The sequence below is a fragment of the Rhinopithecus roxellana genome, chromosome 11 (assembly GCF_007565055.1).
Source record: "Rhinopithecus roxellana isolate Shanxi Qingling chromosome 11, ASM756505v1, whole genome shotgun sequence".
NCBI lineage: Eukaryota > Metazoa > Chordata > Mammalia > Primates > Cercopithecidae > Rhinopithecus > Rhinopithecus roxellana.
The window spans coordinates 137,547,250-137,570,184 of NC_044559.1; the positions used below are offsets into that span (position 1 = coordinate 137,547,250).

At 41.0% G+C, this 22,935-nt stretch overlaps 2 protein-coding genes across 16 annotated transcripts in view; one reads left to right on the forward strand and one right to left on the reverse strand.

Annotated features, from left to right (window-relative positions):
* Nucleotides 1-373: 373 nt before the first annotated feature.
* HNRNPH3 (heterogeneous nuclear ribonucleoprotein H3) lies at nt 374-11,301 on the reverse strand. Of its 12 annotated transcripts, none has more exons than XM_010375312.1 (10): nt 11,077-11,301; nt 6,101-6,235; nt 5,432-5,570; nt 4,738-4,922; nt 4,201-4,287; nt 3,869-3,984; nt 2,251-2,386; nt 1,896-1,991; nt 1,718-1,810; nt 374-1,589 (listed from the first exon to the last, which is right to left on the reverse strand). In XM_010375312.1, the coding sequence occupies exons 2-10, from the start codon at nt 6,210-6,212 to the stop codon at nt 1,513-1,515; spliced, it is 1,041 nt and encodes a 346-aa protein (XP_010373614.1). In that variant the 5' UTR covers nt 6,213-6,235; nt 11,077-11,301; the 3' UTR covers nt 374-1,512. The 12 variants fall into 12 exon arrangements, with proteins under 12 accessions (XP_010373614.1, XP_010373637.1, XP_010373623.1 ...); XM_010375335.2 differs by having other exon boundaries at nt 375-1,589; nt 4,783-4,922; nt 11,096-11,301; XM_010375321.2 differs by having other exon boundaries at nt 375-1,589; nt 11,096-11,301.
* PBLD (phenazine biosynthesis like protein domain containing) overlaps nt 10,384-22,935 on the forward strand; it is a 46,157-nt gene continuing 33,605 nt past the window's right edge. Inside the window, exon 1 of one of the 4 annotated variants that reach the window (XM_010375302.2) lies at nt 10,384-10,527. The gene's annotated coding sequence lies outside the window, so the exon portion shown is untranslated. Of the gene's footprint in view, nt 10,528-11,763; nt 11,855-20,957; nt 21,010-22,935 lie in introns of those variants that run through there. The other 3 variants (XM_030941556.1, XM_030941557.1, XM_030941558.1) reach the window with 3 other exon arrangements.

The window sequence follows — 22,935 nt, forward strand, 5'->3', positions numbered from 1 at the left end:
TTTAAAAAATAAAATGTCAATTTTATGAACTAAATAAAGATTTGGAAAATTAGCCTGCTTTAAAAGGGCAACTTTGGTTTCATTAATACTGTACACTTTTACTGCTTATGTTAAGAGGGTAATCCTGGGAAAATAGAACACATGTAACTTTCAAAAAAGACAGGTGGTGTATGCCCTAATATTTAAATTGCTCATTAAAGGAAGTGGGTACAAGCATTAAGATGAATCATAGCTTCCATCATGAGGCTCCACATATATAGGCTGCCCTCGGGCTCCCTCTCCTAAATTGTAGACATCGTATGTAGTACCTTCTACCAATCTGATTTTTGAATTAGTAACTGACACAAAGCATTCTAGGACAGACGCCATACTATTATTATCTCCCACATTGACATTTATTAATAACATTTCTGGCAAAAACAAGTAACAAGTTCAATAACTGATTTCACATCAACAGGTTTCATTTTGATCCATTAGCCAATTTGGAAAAAAGCCATATTGATCAAAGGGATTAAAATTAAAAAGCACCTTTTCCTTGCTACATATAGATTCTTTAAACCTCCAAGCAGATATCAGATACAAAACCCAACTGCAGGATTGTTTTAATTGACTATGACATGGACTTGTTGCTTACATTTTTTAAAAGTCATCATTTATACAGTTATTTAAAAACCATATGCTCTATTGGGCAGAAAACTTAAAATACATTTGTGAGAATTATACTCCATAGTAAATACCTATGTACTTATACTGAATTCTTGTGTCACTGAGAATCTTAACCCTACTCTTAAGACATCTTGCAATAACCTGCAACTATCAATTTTTTGGGGACATTTTTGGTATTTCGGTCAAGTGCTGAAGGGATTTTACTCCAAAATCTAGGGCTAGAACAAACTTCCAACACTCCCATACCCAGGTAACACAATTATGCATATTCAGAAATCAATACCTCTTAGATCGTTTCAGAGCTATGCCTGATAAATGACATTTGAAAAATAATAATATAGAAATAATTAGCTGAATTTATACTCCTGAAGCCACTTCATCTTTAGGCTTTATATTTACAGTGTTGTCCAGGAGGAATTAAAGAAAAAAGTTACACTAATTATTTGTCAAGCTCTATTCCAGATGTCTGCTTAAGACTTGCAGTTTATGCAAAGGTGAACCATTATCCTCTAAAATTACACCACACTACGTCTTGTAGAACTAATAGTAAAATACATCAACCCAAATCTTATGAAGGCAGCACATCTTTAGGAGTAACTAGTATATAAAAAGTATCAACATCAGTGGTTTGAATATAAAAATTTATTTTTAAGTCAAAGTATGCAACAAATAAACCTACAGAAAACAGATTTTCCCATCACAATCTGTTGCTTTATCAAATAATATTTTGAAAACACATTCCTTCAGTCATTATAAAGTTCTTAAAATACAAAAGAAATTAAATCTGTAAGAAAGTCTAGTAGACCAGATGCTGTTGTCAAGACTTGTATGTTGGTGTTTTTGCTTTCAGTACATCCCACGCCATCCACCTCCACTCATGCCACCTTGCCCATAGTAGCCTCCACTGCCTCCACCACCACGGCCTTAAGAAAAAGATATTAAGAATCACTCAGCAGGAGATATCTGTGCATAAAGTAATAAAAGTAATACCTGCACTTTAAAGTTTGCACTACATATGGGGACTAACACAAACTGAACTAGAGATACTTACCATAACCACCCAAGCCATCAGGAGTACCATATCCTCCACTGTAATTGTTTCCCATTCCCATTCTTCCAACTGATCCATAGCCTCCCTGATTATCTTTAAAAAAAAAAAAGAAAAAAGAACAAAAATTGAGACTCATTGATAAGTAGCTAACCCTGCATATTTTAAAAACTTTACATACCCATTCCATCTCTTCCGTAGCCTCCCATTCCAGAACCTCCCATGCCAGAGCCGCCTCCAGGAGTAGAATTCAAGAAGAGTTCAATATATCGATGTTCTTTAAGAAAAAAAGAGTAATGGGAGAAAGGAATGATGGATCATCAATACAAGCTTTCTAAAAAAGATCAGTTAAGTAATATTAAACAAAGTATGCTTATCAATTACTAGTACAGCGATATATAAAGCCCACAAAAAGCCATTATAGAGGTCAAATGGTTTTAGATCCCAACAATTGCCAAGCGTTGCCTACACATCTTAGAGCCTCTTATTTTATAAATTCACGTCTAGGAAATAAGCATGCCAAAGATATCACTTACGCATGTTATTTTTATCTTTAGACATGGCAGCTACTGCATCTTCATGTGTCACAAACTCTACATCTGCTTCTCCTGTGGCTCTGCCATCAGCTCCAATATCAATATGAACTCGTATTGGATTTAGTGGTGAGAAGAACTAAATAAGAAAACACCGGTTACTTACTTTTCTATTGAGAACATTAAAATTACCACATACCTTGATTTTTCCTCATCAATTAGGAAATTGCCCTGCCAGACTAATAACTTAAGTCAACTACAGAGGTTCTGTGAATATACAGAGTATACACTTAGGGATAATGTAAAGAATTTACTGCTTTTAAAATAAGGAGATAGGCGGGATGCAGTGGCTCATGCCTGTAATCCCAGCTACTCAGAAGGCTGAGACAGAGAATCGCTTGAACCCGGGAGGAGGAGCCTGCAGTAAGCCAAGATCAGGCCACTGCACTCCAGCCTTGGGGAGACAGAGTGGGAGACTCTGTCTCAAAAAAAAATACAGAGAGAGAGAGAGAAATGGGGGTATCATGATTTGGAACCATGGGGTTTGAATAAACCTATTTAAAACTATATGAAATTGTTCCCCAAAAGGTATCATTTGGTTCTAATCATAAAGTAGCCAGGTTTTAAACTCATTAAAAGCACTTGGAACTCAGGCCAATTGATTCCCAGTAAGATCTAGAGCAAACTATTGCATTTAAAGCCAGATAGTACTTTTGGCTCGAATGGCCATTGGGTCTCTAATGTAACTACTCAACAGGCAGAGGAATGGTGCGACCGGATTCAGCCCGTCAACTGAAGTTTGCTGACCTCCTAACAAATCTGAAACCAACCGGTTTCACATCAATGACAACACCAGTATCTATTTCTGTTATTTTCAACTCCTCAGTTTCTAATCACTACCTAGCCTAGAAAGCCAAACTAAATAATTAATACTTATATATTCACTCTTTCAAAACCTAATACAGGCCAGGCGTGGTGGCTGACGCCTGTAATCGCAGCACTTTGGGAGGCTGGGGCAGGCAGATCACAAGGTCAGGAACAGGCTGATCAACATGGCAAAACCCCGTCTCTACTAAAAATACAAAATCAGCCAGGCACGGTTGAGTGTGCCTGTAATCCCAGCTACTCAGGAGGCTGAGACAAGAGAATAACTTGAACCCGGGAGGTGGAGGTTGCAGTGAGCCGAGATCACGCCACTGCACTCTAGATAGAGCAAGACTCCGTCTCAAAAAAGAAAACAAAACAAAACAAAACAAAACAAAACAAAACAAAACAAAACAAAAAACAAAAAACAAAACAAAACAAAAAAGCAAAAAAACAGTACAACAAAAGACACCAGCACAACATGGTATATAGTCATCACCATTCTATGTGGATCAGTCTTTCATTATATTCTTAACTGGACTTCATGAATGTAGCTTTTTACTTGCTTGAATCCTATGTAGGTTAACACACAATGGATACAAAAATATCCATCAGTGATTAGAGTTAAAGGTAGATCTATTTTTATATTCAAGGGATTTTGGTATTAAGCTATAAACACGAGACCATTAAGAAGGGCTTAAAAATGTAGCTACCAGGATAAGTATAAAACCACTAATAGTTATTAAAAATTACTCACATTAGCAATGTCATTTTCAGTTGCACGAAAAGGCAACCCTCTCATATGTACGAAATGACCACCATGAAAACCTGAACTTGCATCACCAGCTCCACCATAGCCATGTCCTCCCATACCTAGAAAACACAATTTGCCAAGATTATAAACTCTTACAGATCTAGGTAGGGAAGTATACATACATACTATACAAGGTATAAAGCTCTGTATAGGAATGCACTGAAATTTGTCTGAATTACCTTTCTTATACAAGTTTCCTACATTACCACTAAGAGCTTGCAAAGCAAATACTAAAATTTACCTATGAATAAAAATGTCTTTAATATTTATTTTACCTCTTCCATCTCTCATTCTGTCATCAAAGCCATCATTCCCATAGCCGTAATTGTTATAGCCACCATAGTCATCAAAACCTCCATAACCTGTGTAATTTAAGGAGAAATACATGACTACACACTTTCCAGAGATAAATTTTATAATCTAGTTTACAAAAACATTTTGTGGTAAACAGTATGCGTAACTTGATTGCAGTTTGCAATGCCCAACTTAAAGTCTATGAAGAAAGCAGTCAACATGTGATGGAAATTTAAACTCTCAAAAGGTTAAGTTCAGACATGTAAATTAAATTTCATCCTTAAGCAAAAAAAGGTCAAAATATGCCAACATCTAAATTTTAATTTCTGTGTAAGTTTTCTAGGTGCCAATATGTGCATCAATCAAGTCCCACAGCTAGCCATGGGAATCCATATTTTCATGAACAGGTTTTAAAACCTAACAGGTACTGAAATTACTGCCATTTCTGTATTTCTTGACAAAGTGTCAGGAACATTAAGAAAATGACAACAGAACCTTTGTTCATTAGATACACATACCACCATCATATCCATCACCTCCTCGTCGCATTCTGTCATACATACTTCCACGCCCAGCTCCATAATAACCCCCTCTTCCTCCTATTGGTCTATCATATGGTCCCGGTCGCTGTCCCAGCAATCTTCTTGGTGGATCATAAAATCCTTTGATTTCACTCCTGCTACTTCTGAAGATCTCAATATACCTATTTAAAAATGTTTTAAGGTACAGGTTTCAGCATAAATGTATTAGTGTAAATTAGATACTGGGCAAAATGCAGTAAGTTTTTCTACATCTAGATACATAACCCAATTTAAATTGCCTAAATACACCATAAGTTAACAGTTTAAACCTACAAACTTAATTAAATATTTAAGTTTTACAAAGAAATTAGTCACTGAAAACAATTCATGAAGTATAAATATATTTTTACTTTGTCTCTTTTAGTACATAATAGGTGTTTTAAAGGAAATAGGTGATTATACAAAAGCATTTATCAACAACATCCTACAGAGAAATGGAAACAATCTACTTTTAATTTATTAGCATTAATTCCCCACCCAAATCCGTAGTTTCCAAGTTAAATTTAGATTAATTATCAATTCTTTTAAACTACCCCAGAAAAATGTTATGGCTACCCCCCCATTTAAGCAATAGTGACCCACAACCCCCAAAAATAAAAATTTAACACCATCCCAAACTCTCCATCCCCACCTGTGCCCTATTCTTTCCTTGTGTTTCCCCAGAGCATTTTCTGCTATCTCCTTTGAAGCAAACTGCACGAAGGCCTCCCCTGTGCTTCTCCCCTGGTAGTCCATCGTCAATGTTATCCCATTTGGCACGATTTCCAACCCTTTAACCCAAGGACAAATAACCCCATCAAGGGGAACAGTGTTAAAGGCTGAAACATTCCCATCTGAATCAAATATTTAAAACAAGTCTAAACAAAACAAAACAAAACAAAAAAGCTTAGTTTCCCATCACCCCATAAATACAAATGAAAGATTTTTTTCAAATAATACTGGATTAAATAAATCTTTTTTGCGACCAGTGTAAAAACACTGTGTAATTACACACACTCTAAAAGCCCACCTATATTACATGAAAAAAGGCTACAAATCAAATATATGCTCAATATACTAATTCACGGTTCATTTCATCACAATTCTCAAATATGTTACTGCACATTAATTAGGTTTTACATATTCTACACATTCTGTATTGAATATTAATTGGAGCATATTATTTTAATACATTAACCAAGACTATCATAGTTAAACTTCAAAGTTCCAAAATCAAAATGGGTTTTACAAATTAAAAACAGTGAAACAATACAAATATAAAATTACAATATTACTAAACTTTGACTAATACTAGAGGTACCTTGAAAGAACTGAACTATTTCCTCTTTGCTGCAACCAAATGGTAGTCCACGAAGTCGTACTGTCCCATCACTAGCGTCATTTGGACCATTATGTTTCATAACCCAATCCATCTCAATACCGTTTGATTTAAATGCTATAAAAAATAAACAAGCACATAGAGCAGTCAATCAAAATATACTCTTGTCAAGAGGTAATGAAGAAACACCTCTCAGAGGTGCCACAAGAGGAAATGTAACATGGGGCCAACTCCCGTGACAATGCCATGACAAAACTGTAGACCACCTTTCATATTTTGGGGTAGGGAAAAGGCAATGAGATCTGAGCCCTCCTACAGAAAAGTACTGAATTTCTTAGTATCAATATTATATATTGCCTAATTTTAAGAAAACTTGCATAATTCTACTACCAGAGTCTTCAAACTATTTGACTGCGTCCCCTGAATGCCAACTCTAGCCTTTCCTTATCTCTCAACTTTTGATTCACCACTTTTCAGGTTTTTATTCACCTGATTATTCAAATTCTTTAAAACTTATTCAGAAGTTGCATATAATACCAGTATCCACTAACATCAAGAGCCTAAGTAAAAAATGCAATGAGTACTGACTCATGTTGGAAAAATATCACATAAGTCTAACCCTTTTAAATGCACTACAATTTTGAACACATCAAACTGTCTTTGAAGGGCCAACACTCTCACCTCTATTATAGCCAAATCTAGTTTAAACTCACCAAGAGTAAGCTTATAAAATGACTGAATTAATTAGATTAAAACTGAGGTCAAAGGCTGCTCAAAAGTGAATGCCTTCCAACAGTACCTGTGTTTTTGAAGCCACTGGACAGTGTATAGAAACCAGTTTACTCAACTTTTTAATCAAATAGATTTAAACACAAACTTTAAAAAATACGTAATATACTTTTAAATAAAGCATGAAAGGTACATCTAGAAGCCCCCCTTCCCCTCCAAAATGACCTCAGTTCCCAGTTCCCTTCCCCAGAGGCAACCATCCTTCCGTTTAAAATTAGATAGTATTTACAAAAGAGGCGAATGCAGAAGTCCTTCAGCTGCAGAAACTTACCAGAACCTTACAAATTTCACTATGCAGCTGTAGGAATCCTACTCACCTGAGTATTTCAAACCTTTCCCTCACCACCTCCTCCCCTGTAAACAAAACAGTTTGTTCATTTGATTCCTTTATGTTTGAAGATCATATTTCGTATCAACAGCATTCACTAATGCTTAATTTCATGTCATCTATTTGTTGGTGCAACTCTTAGGGGTGGCATCTGCAAAGGGTAAAGTTTTTTTCCCTAGAATTCATGCATTTAAAATATGCACACAAATAAATAGTATGAATCCCTATTCTGCCATTTACTGGTTACCTAAACCACTTAACCTCTGAGCCTCTTCAATTGTAAACTATAGCAGTGGTATCTATACCTCACTGGACTATTCAAGTGCTTGGTCTGCCTCATGTTAAGCATTTACTGATGGCAACTGTTACTGGATTTTAAGGGGCCCTGTAAAAGCCAACAAGATATACCATACACAAAATATGTGAACCTTAAAGGACAGAAAACAATTCAAACCTCGAAGAGAACTGAGAATTGTTAAAAATTTTATTTCCCAAAGCCAGCGAAGGCTTTTAAAAGTTTAATACTAAAGAGTAGCTCTGAGAGGAGGAGGCCCCAACCCAGTTTGAAAAAAAAAAAAGTTCAGAGATGTTTTGAAAACGCCTACCGTTTTATTTATTTTTTTTAATAGCACCAACCTAAAAAATAAGTGTTTCCCATAAAGGGTGATTTACACAGAACGGAAAAAGTGGTACAGATCTACCCTCACTGCTTAATGAAAAATTTAAGAACTCTGCAAATTCAACCTTAATCTGTTGTGAAAGAATTTTAGTAGTTTGCATTTAAGGAGCAAATGCTTAAAAAAAAAAAAAAAAAAAAAAGAAAGAAAAAAAATTAATTTACTCATAAATCTTAGCAATTCACAAGAAAAAAATACTAGCAAGCCAATTGGATTTTTGGATCTGTCTGTACCAATGATAAGACCCAATGAAAACAAAAAAGTGTTATCAATGTTATCTATAATAAACACTAAACACAGTTTTTAATTGCGTAAAACCCAACCAAATTCGGAACACTTAATCTATTTTACAGGGCGACCCTGTATGCAAAGCACATACAATAAAGAGAGCCTCACTCTACCTACCCCTTCAAAACTAAAAATCCTACCTACAAAACAAAAACAAGAAAAACTCTAAGGGCACAGGAAGAAGCAATCTGCTCTAATAAAGCTGTCAGAAACTACTTAAAACAGTTTACTAATTATTCAGGATAATCCACCTCAACCTTTCTTTCCAACAATGTCATGGCTAATCACTACTCTGCTTTAAGAATTCTAGGTGCTAGTACCAATAAAATATACCACAGTTAAAATATGAGGATGGCTCTGGTCAGTTTTATGAGACTTTAAATATAATTGTTTAAACATTACACCAAGTGAAACAAGCCAGTCACAAAAGACTACATATTGTATAACTCCATTTGTATTCATGATTGTCTGAGGCTTGACGGGAGGGAGAATGCCAGCAACGGGAATGACCAGTAAAGGGTATTGGTATCTTTTTGGAGTGACAAAAATGTTCTACAATTAAATTGTAGTGACGGTCACACAGCGCTGTCAATGTACTAAAATCCACTAAAATGTACATTTAAAATTGGTGAAGTTTATGGTATGTGAATTATATACCAAAGTCATTAAAGAAAAAACATCCACTAGAGAACAAATGAAACAGAGAATCCTCTTAACACGGAGGCACTGCCTATCTTCTGAAGTAATGCATAAACGATTTTATGCATCAATAAATAACTTTCTAAATGGCAGCCCAGTGGTCAAGAAATGAGGATGAATTTTATTTTTTGGAAAAAGTGCTGATGATCTAAGTTTAACAGAAAATTTACATCATTCCTTCCCAATGGGCTTGCTCTTTAAAAAAACAAAAAAACTAGACACACCCCTAACAGCTTAAGGAGGTAAGGTCTCTAAAATGTTAGTTTACTATGAACCATGTTTTTATCTACTGCAGTTTAGTCAGTTGTTTACCAATACAACGAAATCAAACATAACATTATTTTAAAAAGGCAGTAAGCTGGACTTCCAGATAACGGCACAACTGAAAAAGAGGACAGAAAAAAGGTGTGTGTGTGTGTGTAGTCCAATCCAATTAGTAAAGCTATTTGCTATAGCATATATAACTTTATAGGACAGTCTGGACTATCTTTTCAAACGGCCACTCAAACCTACTGTTTCAAGGTAAGATTTTCGTAAACTTTTCCTTGGCAATCTTGACAAAGCATCACTGAACATCTTCAACAATAGTAAGTTTTTGTTTTTAGAGCTAGAAAAGTAGGTAACAATATTCTTATAAAGTTTTACATGAATTATCAGAAATTCTCACTCAGGACTTTCCCGTCCCTTTTGCACTGTGTCTTCAATGAAAATTACGGATCCAGTTCTCAGGACCCTCATCCGAATCACACCACCACCACGTGACTGGGTTTACAATTTGTTTTTCTGTTTAATAGGCTTATTCCCTTGTTTAAAATACGATTACAGTGTACTATACTCCTACACTTAAAAAAAAAAAAAAAAAAAGCCTAGATACCAAAAGAAAAAAAAGCCGTAACCGTATTTTGAAGTATTTTACTTCTAGAGCCTTAATGCCAAGAAAAAAAAAAACTGCACAAAATACAGCTCTTGGAAGATTTAATATCGAAAGGAACTCAATTCCAATACATACACATCTACCATCACTGGGTTGTTTTAACTGTTTCCCAAAAGTGAAACTTAAAAACAAATTCTAATATATATATGCCAAACTACGCAAAACAATTGCTACATCACCCACCCCCACCCCCAAAGTTCAAAAAGCAACAATCACAGTTCACTAAGCCCAGACGACCTACTTGAAACATGTCCATTTCACATTCCTATTTGATAAATCACCCACTTTTCTGCTTACAAAATCACCCCCGAAGTCCTTATTAACGTTTAAACATGAAAAAAAAAAAAAAAAACCCTTTGGAAAATCAGTACGTACTCTTTTCGAAGTTCCAAATCTGGAATATAAGGGCCGGCTAAGCGTCCTTTATTCCTCCCAGGAGACTTTCCGTTTATCTAGCTGCCCTAGAGACCAGAGAGCTAGGGAGAGTACGCCCCTTCCCCCTCCCACCAGCAGCCAAGCCTGGCTTAAAACCCTTCGCCACCGGGAGGCGGAATTACAAAGGAGGCCGTCTGCCTCCTTTGTCCTGGATTTGAGAGTTGAGCACCTTCGTCGCCATTGGCTTTCCTCCCCCAGCTTCAGCCTCTCTCATCTTGGGAATCTGCGTCAGAAGTCACTCGCAGTCCCGTCAGCCCAGGTAGCCCTGCCGAGACTGCGGAGGAAGGGAGGCCGCGGTGGGAGGCCAGGCCCATCCGGCGCCATTTCCATCGGGAGCGCGCCCGGCAACCCCGATCCTCCCTCCACCCAACTGCCCGGTCTTTCCCTGCTCGCTTCACTACCCACCCTCATCCCTTCCAGGGAGCTTTGACCACCCCCTCCCCTGGCCTTCTAGATCAGTTTTCGGAAGCTGGGGGACAAAAAGTAAAAAGAGCGGGGAAGGGCGGGAAGCCGAGGTGGCCGCGCCACTGTACCCAAAATGGCGGAGGCCAAGCCAGCAGGGAAAGGGGGAAATGCTGGATGTCCCCTACTTCGGGCCTCGGCGTCGTCCACTGAGTTCCACCTGAGCAAGTCCTCCCATCGGCAGGCCGCCCTCCTTGAAGTGGGAGATGGTCCGGGAGGCGCAGCCCCGCCGCTTCCAAGCGGCGGCCTCCGAGCGGCGACCACCGCACTACCCCCCAACCCAGCCCCTCCCGGCCTCTTTCGTCCTTCTCCCGACTCCGCTCTTGAAACCACCAGCCCAACCTACCCCCTTTTACTTCAGATACCCTGTCAGGCGATAGTTACGCCGACTCTGCCGCTCGCGGGGTCCAGTCGAGAGAAGGGAGAAGTCGTTTGCCTCGTGTAGCGCTCACCACAACGGTTCTCCCAACCGTCTACAGCGGTGACAACCGCTTAGGGAGCTGCGCAGCACAGCAACTGGCTTGGGGGGATGGGAAGGGGCGAGCAAGAAGCGGGGGGCGGAGCGAGAACTGCGAAGGCGGCCGGCCCCACTCTCGCGAGACGGGAAAGTCAGGTTCGCCTGGCGCTGGCAGCACGAAGCGCGCCTGCGCGGTGGTGGGCTTCCCAGCTGTTGGGGGCGAGGTAGACAGAGCAGAGGCTAGTCCAGTTAAAGAGCTGCCGTGCGTGCAGTCTTTCTTGCTTACGGTAGAACCATCTAGTTTTCAGAGCATACCATTCTGCCGCCTCGGGGCGATGGCAATGACAGTTCTGCCAATGTGTAAAAGGAACCGTGCTGTCGCGGTCTGGAGAAGTTCTCCGGTGATCTGCCCCCACGGTGAACAAATTCCGTGAGGGCCCCGCCCTTGCTCGGCATCGACGGCGCGGAAAGGGCGCCACGTGGTTCGGCCGGCAGACGCGGGGCGGATTTTCTGGTCCACCATGTTTGCATTGTCCTGTGAAAAATAGGAGTGTTTCTGGGCCGCGAAGATGAAAACGTCCACCGGGGCCGATTTCGGCTCTCGGGCTGGGTGTCTGCCTCCTTCTGGCCCGGAGCTGCTGGCCGTCCCCCAGCGCGCTTCGTCCCGGTGCGCCGCGCGGGACCCTGGTTTCTTGGGTGAATTCGTGTCCACGTTTCCGTTCTCTTTGCAAATCCTTCCTGTCTTTCTCCTCTGGCCTTCGCGTTTTCATCTCTCCCGCCGTCAGTGCCTCGGGGACTGATTAGCCTGTGGAGGCCGACGTTGGGTTGTTTTCTATAGTTTTGCGTTGTTGAAAATTGCGCTTCCACGTGACACCTAATAAGCACATTTTGGTTTTGCAGTCATGCCACTAAGGTTCTTAATGACATATTATGGCCTTTTTTTTAAGTTCCAAAATAGGCCGGCCGCGGTGGCTCACGCCTTTGAGAGGCCGAGGCGGGAGGATCGCTTGAGCCTAAGAGTTGGAGACCAGCCTGGGCAACATAGTGAGGCGCTGTCTCTACAAAAAATACGAAGATTAGCTGGGCGTGATGGCAGCGCACGGGGGTAGATGGGACTCCCAAGTAGTCCCAGCTACTCGGGAGGCTGGGCAAGAGGATGGTTTGTGCCCTGGAGGTTGAGGCTGCAGTGAGTCGTGATTGCACCAGTGCGCTCCAGTCTGGGCGACCTTGTCTCAAAAATAACAACAACAAAAAACCGAATTTCTGCGCGAAGAGTTAAGGGGAAGCCTGGTAAAGAGATACGTGCAAGTTTATCCTGGCTAACATGGTGAAATCCTGTCTCTACTAAAAAAAAAAAAAATTAGCCGAGCGTGGTGGCTTGCCCCAGTAGTCTCAGCTACTCAGGAGGCTGAGGCAGGAGAATGGAGTGGACCCAGGAGGTGGAGCTTGTAGTGAGCCGAGATCGCGCCACTGCACTCCAGCCTTGGTGACAGAGCGAGACAACGTCCCCCTCACACACACACACAAAAATCAGTGCAAGTTCCAGTGCAAAGCGTCAGGAAGATGGCGTAATGTTAGAAATGTGGGTGAAGCTAGATTGTAGACAGTCTTCAATGTCTGGCCAAAAGACTTTGAACTTTGTGGTACAGACATTGGGAAGTCTGTTGGAGGTGGAGTGAGAGGTGTTAGCAACGTAGGAGGATGTATAATTTTTTCTCCCATGAGATCTGCAGTGTGTAGGATGTAAGACATTTTAAGGCTTTAATTCATCCTCAAACCTGCCTAAGACGAGTGTGGGGCAGTAAGAACATGGTGCTCACATACACACAATGGCCCACTCCCTAAAAGTACTGAGTGGAAGGCAGAAAGGCAGTGTTATCATCATTAAAAGAGATGGAAAACCAAACAAGGATGCTGTAATAAAAATGGCTCATATTTATTTTTCAGGGTTGTAAAGAGTCAGCAAATTGAGTACACGTGTGTAGCATAACCTACACACGTGTACTCTTACAACCCTGAAAAATAAGTATCTTCATTTTATAGATGAAGTGCCTAAGTCCTAGAGAAGTGAAAATAGTTGCCCAAGGTCACGCAGTTGAGTGGTAGAGCTAGAATTGGAGCCCATGTGGTTTTACCCAAGGGCCAGGGTCTTAAAACACTATAAACCTTCGTGAGGTTACAAATATCTATGACTTAAGGAAACAGACATCATTTTTGGAAAATTGAGGTTATGTCACCTAATTAACACTGGAGTTACCATTTCAGGAGACCTGTGGTTACTAGCTTATTGCCTGGAGACTTTTTGAACAGGCCCGAAACTTTATAGTCCCATTATCACTGACACTGTGAGTCCCAACCCCTCTCCCTCCTTTTAAAAAAATAATTGCTGTATTAATAAGACTCTAAGCTCCCACAATTCTGATGGAGTTCTTCCCTTGGTCCTCCTGGGTTCAAGTTACATGGCTATTTTTATCCTTTCGGTCTTTCAAACTGATTTGGTACATGGAATTCTGTAATCTCCTTCACTCCTTGCTTGAATTCAATTTGTTTTACTGCCTGATTGAATTTAGCATTCCTTCCGCATATTTTGTGTGGTTATGGGTCACAATCTTAAAATCATTCTAATGACATGAATGATTTTTCACTACCAAACTGCTGCTTGCTTGCTTGCTTGCCATAATTTCTTTGGGTTAGGCACTCTTTGCCAATGTGCATGCTCAGGAAGGACTTGAAATTGGTTTACACATTCCTTTTGCCTTTTTATTGTTACAGTAGGAAGTTTTGAGTTAAAAAATACACTATATAGGCTGGGTGTGGTGGCTCACGCCTGTAATCTCAGCTGCTTGGGAGACTGAGGCACAAGAATTGCTTGAACCTGGTGGGGCAGAGGTTGCAGTGAGCCGAGATCGTGCCACTGCACTCCAGCCTGGGTGACAGAACGAGTCTCCGTCTCAAAACAAAAAACAAAACGCTACATAGTCATAAATGTACATTTTATTTGACTTCCTGTTTTACTACTTCTCTTAAAAAACAACAACAACAACAACAACAACAACAAATCTTGTCAACTATTCCCATTTGCAAGTTGTATCCTGTAAATAAGGCTTGGTGAGACTGGCTCACCACTGCTCCAGTGATCCCTACAGAATTGTTTCCAGACCTATCTCTGTGGAATTGTTTCCATAGAGATGGTTAGAACCAAGGACTCCCAGCTGCTTTTGGGACTTTCTTTGTCTTCCTTTCCATCATTCCAGTGCTTTCCTGTTAGCACAGAGATCAGAGGGACCCTGGAGAGGATCTTGTTAGAGACCATAGTGAGAGAAAAGATGAAAAAGGAAAAGGAAATAGAAGTACCCATGCGACCCGGAGGAAAACAAGACAACGAACACGTGATCATATGTTACACCATTAGGTTGAAGAGGAGAGGAAAATTCCGTGCAGAGCCTGAGAGAAAAAAAGAAAGAGAAATGGAAAGAGATTACACCCTTCGGGGGGAGGGAAGGCACATAAACGAAAATTTGGTTAAGATATTTGTTCACATATCCCCAATGATATTGTAAAGTACCATAAAAACTGGATTATCATAATCTTTTGCCTATATGAAAAGCAAATAAGCTAAAAAATGTAACAAAATCCACTAAATTTCATCTAATTAAGGTACTTAATGCCTTTTAAACACTAAGTTTGTGTAAGACTGTGAAATGCTTATTCTTTGGTTTACATCCTATATATCTATTGTCTTTAGAAAGCACTGATCTCCTTTACTATGGTTCAACATTGTTTCTCAAGACAAGGCTGAATTACACAGTTTATATTCTTGATATTTTTTTGTTTCTCTGAGTCACCTAAGTGTTCTTTGTGAATCTGGCAACCAAAAGACCTATTCAATCTTAATAATTATACTAAGTAAACAAATGAAAACTCAAAAGGAAGAAAGCACCTAAACACATTCTTTCTCTAATTTTTGAAAATAAACATTCTTTTTGTTTCAGTGAATTGCTGTGAAGGCTAGGGAAAGAAGCTTAAAAAGATAGCTACTTAAATAATTTAAATCAAATTATTGTACTGCTTTTCCGTATGTCATAAGCACATTAATAACTTCGAAAATACAGCATTGATAATACGGTAATAGACCATTTCCCCCAACGGGATTTTTTTTTTTTTTTTTTTTTTTTTTTTTTTTTTTTGAGGTGGAATCTTGCTCTGTCGCCCAGGCTGGAGTACAGTGGCATGATCTCGGCTCCCTGCAACCTCCACCTCCTGGGTTCAAGCAATTCTCCTGCCTCAGCCTCCTGAGTAGCTGCATGCGTGGTCACAAGCATGCGTGACCACACCCAGCTAATTTTTATATGTTTAGTAGAGATGGGGTTTCATCATATTGGTCAGGCTGGTCTTGAACTCCTGACCTCGTGATCCACTAGCCTCAGCCTCCCCAAAATGCTGGGATTACAGGCGTGAGCCAGAGCGCCCGGGCCCAACCAGATTTTAAGCTTCTTGGTGGTAGATAAAAATATAGCTCTTGTTATTCATATACCTATGTTTTTCAGTCTGCAAACAATAACGATGGTCACACTGGGGGCAGGGACACTTTGAGTAATTCATTTTCACTGCAGTCTTGCAAAGTTATTATTTCATGGACCAAGAAATGAAAAAGCCAGGAGATAAAGTAATATTTCAAAGTTTACCAAAAAAGTAAATGGCAAAACTTAGACTTGACTTCATAATCAGGGAGTCCCAGTTCTGACACCAGCTACCAGTGAATTGATTCTGAACCAGTTAACTTTTCTGAACCCCAGTTTTTTTTTTTGTTTGTTTTTTGAGGTGGAGTCTTGCTCTGTCGCCAGTGGTGCGATCTTGGCTCACTGCAACTCTCGACTCCCTGGTTCAAGCGATTCTCTTGCCTCAGCCTCCCAAGTAGCTGGGATTACAGGCATGTGCCACCACACCCAGCTAATTTTTATAGTTTTGGTAGAGACGGGGTTTCACCATGTTGGCCGGGATGGTCTCGATATCCTGACCTCATAATCTGCCCACCTCGGCTTCCCAAAGTGCTGGGATTACAGGCATGAGCCACCATGCCCGGCCACCTCAGTTTCTTAATCTCTAAAATGGGTTGTTAGGTTATTATATAGGGGGTGGAGATTAGTAATTGAAATAATGTTAATTCTAGTTCCATGCTGTTTTATTTGTGTTTGTCAGAGCATTGTTAATGAATCTGGTTCATTCCTGCTAAACTCATTTAATAACAGTGAATTTAATAGAATTTTTAAAGTAAGTACAGTATCCTAAGAACTATATTGGGAGCTAGGAAATTATTTCAGTGAAATCTATAACTCATATGAACTATTCTGTGGGCAGAATAAATAATATTTCACATGTAATGTACTGCTGATTTTCCAATATAGGCAGATGCAGCTGTTATTAATAAATGGAAATTGATTTGAGAGCATTACTGAATTCCTAGTAGGTCAGCATATGTTTCCATCCATCCATAAAAACTGTAAGTACAGCTTGGCACAGGGGCTCATGCCTGTAATCCCAGCACTCTAGGAGGCCGAAGCTGGCGGATCACTTGAGGTCAGGAGTTCAAGATCAGCCTGGGCAACATGGTGAGAACACATCTCTACTAAAAATGCAAAAATAATTAACCGGGCATGATGCTGCACGCCTGTAGTCCCAGCTACTTGGGAGGCAGAGGTTGTAGTGAGCTGAGATCGCGCCACTGCACTCCAACCTCTGCAACAAGACTCTGTCTCAAAAAACAAAAACAAAACAAAACAAAAAACCAAGTACATTCTGTAATGTTGGATGAGCTAAAAAAAGAAAAAAAAAAAAAGAAAAAATGCAAGTACATGAAGCGAACCTGTCCCTGACTTTCAAGAGCATACAGATACATTCCATTAAACTATAGCAAGTGATAAAATAGGGTAAGCACGGAGTATTTGGGGAGCATAGAATCTGGCCATTCACACAGTCTAGGGCTTCAGAGAAAGCTTTCTGAAGGAGACAACTCCTGAGCTAAGTGTTGGAGGATAGGTAATATTTAGCTGGGCAATGAAAAACAGGAAAAGCATTTACAGTTGAGGAGGCAGTAAGATCCAAGGCATGGATGTACAAAATAACTTGGCAGAAGTGGAAACTCTAAGCAGGTGAAACATTGTAAAATAAGGAAGTAGATATGAACCAGATCTTGGAGAAGTTTGTGTGCTACCCTATGGAGCTTGGCTTTTAAGATTGATGATCAATGTAGTGTTTTTTGGGTTTTTTTTTGTATTGTTTTTGAGATGGAGTCTCACTGTGTTTCCCAGGCTTGAGTGCAGTGGCATGATCTCAGCTCATTGCAACCTTTGCCTCCCAGGTTCAAGTAATTCTCCTGCCTTAGCCTCCTGAGTAGCAGGGATTATAGGCATACACCACCACACCTGGCTAATTTTTATATCTTTAGGTAGACACAGGATTTCACCATGTTGGCCAGGCTGGTCTCAGACTCCTCACCTCAAGTGATCCACCTGCCTTGGCCACACAAAGTGCTGGGATTATAGGCATGAGCCACCACGCCTGGCCAATGTAGTGGGTTTTTGTTTTGTTTTGTTTTTTCCCCCGAGACGGAGTCTTGCTTTGTCATCCAGGTTGGAGTGCAGTGGCACAATCTCGGCTCACTGCAGCTTCTGCCTCCCAGGTTCAAGCAATTCTCCTGCCTCAGCCTCCTGAGTAGCTGGGATTACAGGTGCCTGCCACCACACCCAGCTAATTTTTGTATTTTCAGTAGAAACAGGGTTTCACCATGTTGGCTAGGCTGGTCTTGAACTCCTGACCTCGTGATCTGCCTGTCTCGGCCTCCCAAAGTGCTGGGATTACAGGCGTGAGCAACTGCGCCTAACCCAATGTAGTGTTTTAATTAGATAGTTCTGATTAAAGTGTGGAGAGTTGGCCGGGCATGATCGCTCACACCTGTAATCCCAGCACTTTGGGAGGCCAAGGCAGGTGGATCATTTGAGGTCAGGAGTTCAAGACCAGCCTGGGCAATATGGTGAAACCCTGTCTGTATTAAAAATACAAAAATTAGCCGGGCAGTAGTGGCACATGCCTGTAATCCCAGCTGCTTGGGAGGCTGAGGCAGGAGAATTGCTTGAGCCTGTGAGGCGGAGGCTGCAGTGAGCCGAGATTGTGCCACTGTACTCCAGTCTGAGCAGGTGAGACCCTTATCTCTAAATAAATAAATAAATAAAGTGTAGAGGGTAGATATTGGGAGGGTAAGAAGAGAGAAGGCTAGGAGAAGGACCAGTAGAGATGATAAGCGGAGGCTGCAGTGAGCCAAGATTGTGCCACTGCACTCCAGTCTGGGCAAGTGAGACACTGTAAATAAATAAATAAATAAATAAATAAATAAATAAATAAATAAATAAAGTGTGGAGGGTAGATACTGGGAGGGTAAGAAGAGAGGAGACTAGGAGAAGGACCAGTAGAGATGATAAGCACTTAAACTAGAGCAATGGTATTAGGGATAGATACAGGAGCTCTCTTTAAGAAATATTTGGCTGGGCACAGTGGCTCACACCTGTAATCCCAGCACTTTGGGAGGCCGAGGCAGGCAGATCACGAGGTCAAGAAATCGAGACCATCCTGGCCAACATGGTGAAACCCCATCTCTACAAAAAATACAAAAATTAGCTGGGCATGGTGGCACGCACCTGTTACACAGGCACCTGTTATCCCAGCTACTTGGGTGGCTGAGGCAGGAGAATCGCTTGAACCCGGGAGGCAGAGGTTGCAGTGAGCCGAGATTGCACCACTGCACTCTAGCCTGGCAACAGAGCAAGGCACGGTGGCGCATACCTGTAGTCCCAGCTCCATCTCAAAAAGAAAGAAAGAAAGAAAAATTTAGGAGCTATTGATCAACAGGGTTTAGTGCTTGAGTAGAGAGCCTGTGCATGGGTGAGTAAAAAGAGGTCAAGGATGAATTATTTTTGGCTTAGGGTTGGATGTTGAGAATTGTAACTGACATAGGAAATATAGGAATATTGGGTGTGTTGATTTTAAGATGCCATGTACTGTCCGAGTGAATGTGTCTAGTAGGAAATTAATCTGGGATAGGAATGTAGATTTGGCATTCATTGACATATATTTTGCTTTTATACTTCAAAATAAGTTTTTTGGGATGGTCTCAGGCTAAGTAAATTTGCTGTGGAATCTGTTGTAGAAACCAGAATGAGAATTTATTATTTACAATGAAAAATATAACTGTCAAACAAATGGAATGCAAATTGTCCCACTGTTTTTGTGGGGGATACTTCTGAATATTCTACATGAAAGGAAGTATACTCTATTAATTATTATTGCTGTGTAACAAATTGCTCCAAAACTTAACAGCTTAAAACAACAAACTTATTATTTCACAATTTCTGTGGATCAGAAATCTTGGGGCAGCTTAGCTGGATGCTTCTAGCCCAGGATCTCTTTTTCTTCTTTTTTGAGATGGAGTCTCCCTCTGTCCCTCAGGCTGGGGTGCAGTGGTGCCATCTCAGCTCACTGCAACCTCTGCTTCCTGGGTTCAAGCTGTTCTCCTGCCTCAGCCTCCTGAGTAGCTGGGATTACAGACATGCTCCACGAAGCCTGGCTAATTTTTGTATTTTTAGTAGAGGCGGGTTTTCCCCATGTTGGCCCAGCTGATCTTGAACCCCTGACCTCATGTGATCCACCCACTCTGGTCTCCCAAAGTGCTGGGATTACATGTGTGAGCCACCCCATGCCAGCCTAGGGTCTCTTACAAAGGTATGATTAAAGTGTCAGCTGGACCTACAGTTATCTCAAGGGTCAACTAGGTAGGATCTGCTTAAAAACTCACTCCCATGGCTATTTGTAGGCCTCAGATCATTAAAAATAAAATAAAATTTTACATTTTGGAATAGTTGTAGATTTACAGAAAAATTGCAAAGATATTACATAGAGTTCCTATATGTGGCTCACTCACTTTCCTCTGTTAACATCTTATATTTATTTGGCTGGCACAGTGGCTCACACCTGTAATCCCAGCACTTTGGGAGGCCAAGGAGGGAGGATTGCTTGAGACCAGGAGTTTGAGACCAGACTGAGCAACATAGTGAGATCTCATTTCTGCTAACAATTTTTTTTTTTTTTTTAATTAGCCAGTTGTGGTGGTGTGTGCCTCTAGTCCCAGTTAACGGAGAGGCTCACTTGAGCCTGTCCAAGGTTGCAGTGAGCTATGATTCTACCACTGCACTCCAGCCTGGGCAACAGAGTGAGGCCCTGTCTCAAAAACAAAAAACAAAACAAAACAAATCTTACATTGATGGTAGTAGCTGTGCTACATTTGTCACAAGTTATGAAATTACACCGGTCCATTGCTTTTTTTTTTTTTTTGAGACAGGGTCTCGCTGTGTCACCCAGTCTGGAGTGCAGTGATACAATCATGGTTCATTGCAGCCTCGACCTCCCAGGCTCAAGCAATTCTCCTGCCTTAGCCTCCCAAGTAGCTGGGACTGCAGGTGTGTGCCACCAAGCCTGTTTTTGTTTTTTTTTTCAGTTTTTTGTCGAGACGAGATCTCTCTATGTTGTCCAGCCTGGTCTCGAACTCCTGGACTCCAGTGATCCTTCTACTTCAGCCTCCTGAAGTGTTAGGATTACAGTTGTGAGCCACCATGCCCAGCTCTGATCCATTGCTATTAACTAAACTCCAAATTTTATGTAGAGCTCAGTAGTTTTCCCCTAATTTCCTTTTTCTGTTCCAGGATCCCATCCAGGATACCATCCAGGCTACCACATTACATTAATCATCATGTCTCCTTAGCATCTGTTGGTCAGGTATTTTGTGGAATATCCTTCAATTTGGGGTTTTTCTGATGTTTTTCTCAGAATTAGACAGGGGTTATGGGTTCTTGGGAGGAAAACCACAGAGGTAAAGTGCCATCCTCTTCACATAGTAATAACATGACTCTTCACCTTGATCACCTGGCTGAGGTAGTGTTTGCTAGGTTTCTCCACTGTAAAGTCTTTACTGTCTTTCCATGCTGTGTTATTTGGAAGCAAGTTACTGAGTGCAGCCCATACTCAGGGTCCAGGGGAAGTTAAGCTCCATCTCCTGGAGAGGAGATTAGGTAGTTAGCTAGATAAGCTATTTGGAATTCTGTAAGGAAGTTTGTCTCTTCTCCTCCATTTATTTATGTAGTCTTTCATTTATGTGAGTATGGGTTATGGATATTAATTTATCTTTGGGTTATAATCCAATACTATGTTGCTTATTTTGTTATTCAAATTGTTCTTGCTTAGGCCATTGGGAGCTCTTCCAGGTTGACTCCTGTATTCCTTTTTGTTTATTTTTTTGAGTACTGGCTTGCTTTCTAGTACTAGAAGAGATTCCAGCCTCACCTGGTCTTTTCCCTGCACTTATGCTACAATCAGTCATGTCTCCAGGAAGCTCCAGGTCTTTTTACTATTGGAGAATGTTGTTTAATTTCCACATTTTTTTGAATTTCCCAAATTTCCTTTCCCATCTGTTATGTAATTTCATTCTATTGTGGTTGAGGGACATGCTTTTTATTATTTCAGCCCTTTACATTTATTGAGACTTCTTTTATGGACTAACAAATGGCCTACTCTGGAGAATGTTTCTTGTGCTCTTGAGGAGAAGTGTTGTCTACTGTTGTTGTGGAGTGTTCTGTAGGCGTCTGTTGGGTCTAGTTGGTTTATAGTGTTACTCAAGTCTTCTGTTTCCTTGATGATCTTCTGTCTAGCTATTTCATCCACTGTCGAAAGTAGGCATTGAAATCTCCAGCTACAGTCGGTTCTCCGTACCTGTGGATCCTGTATCTGTGGAGTTAATCCATCATTGATCAAAAATACTAAAAGAAGAAAGAAAGAAAAGAAAAAGAAAAAAGAAAAGAAAAAAAAACTAAAAATATTAAAAGGGGTTAGGGCTGGGGTCAGTGGCTCATGCCTGTAATCCCAGCACTTTGCGAGGCCGAGGTGGGCGGATCACCTGAGGTCAGGAGTTCTAGACCAGCCTGGCCAACATGGTAAAACTCCATTTCTGCTAAAAGTGCAAAAGTTAGCTGGGCGTGGTGGTGCGTGCCTGTAGTCCCAGCTACTCGGGAGGCTGAGGCAGGAGAATTGATCAAACACGGAAGGCAAAGGTTGCAGTGAGCTGAGATCGTGCCATTGCACTCCAGCCTGGCAACAGAGTAAGACTCTGTCTCAAAAAAAAAGGGGGGTAGAGCACAATGGCTAAGGCCTGTGATCCCAGCACTTTGGGAGGCTGAGGCGGGCAGATCACCTTAGGTCAGGAGTTTGAGACCAGCCTGACCAACATGGAGAAACCTCGTCTCTACTAAAAGTACAAAATTAGCCAGGCGTGATGGCACATGCCTGTAATCCCAGCTACTTGAGAGGCTGAGGCAGGAGAATCAGTCGCTTGAACCCGGGAGGGGGAGGTTGCCGTGAGCCGATATTGTGCCACTGCACTCCAGCCGGGGCAACAAGAGCGAAACTCTGTCTCAAAATAAATAAATACATAAAAATAAATAAATAGCTGGGCGCGGTGGCTCAAGCCTGTAATTCCAGCACTTTGGGAGGCCAAGACAGGCGGATCACGAGGTCAGGAAATCGAGACCATCCTGGTTAACACGGTGAAACCCCATCTCTACTAAAAAATACAAAAAACTAGCCAGGCGAGGTGGCGGGCACCTGTAGTCCCAGCTACTTGGGAGACTGAGGCAGGAGAATGGTGTAAAC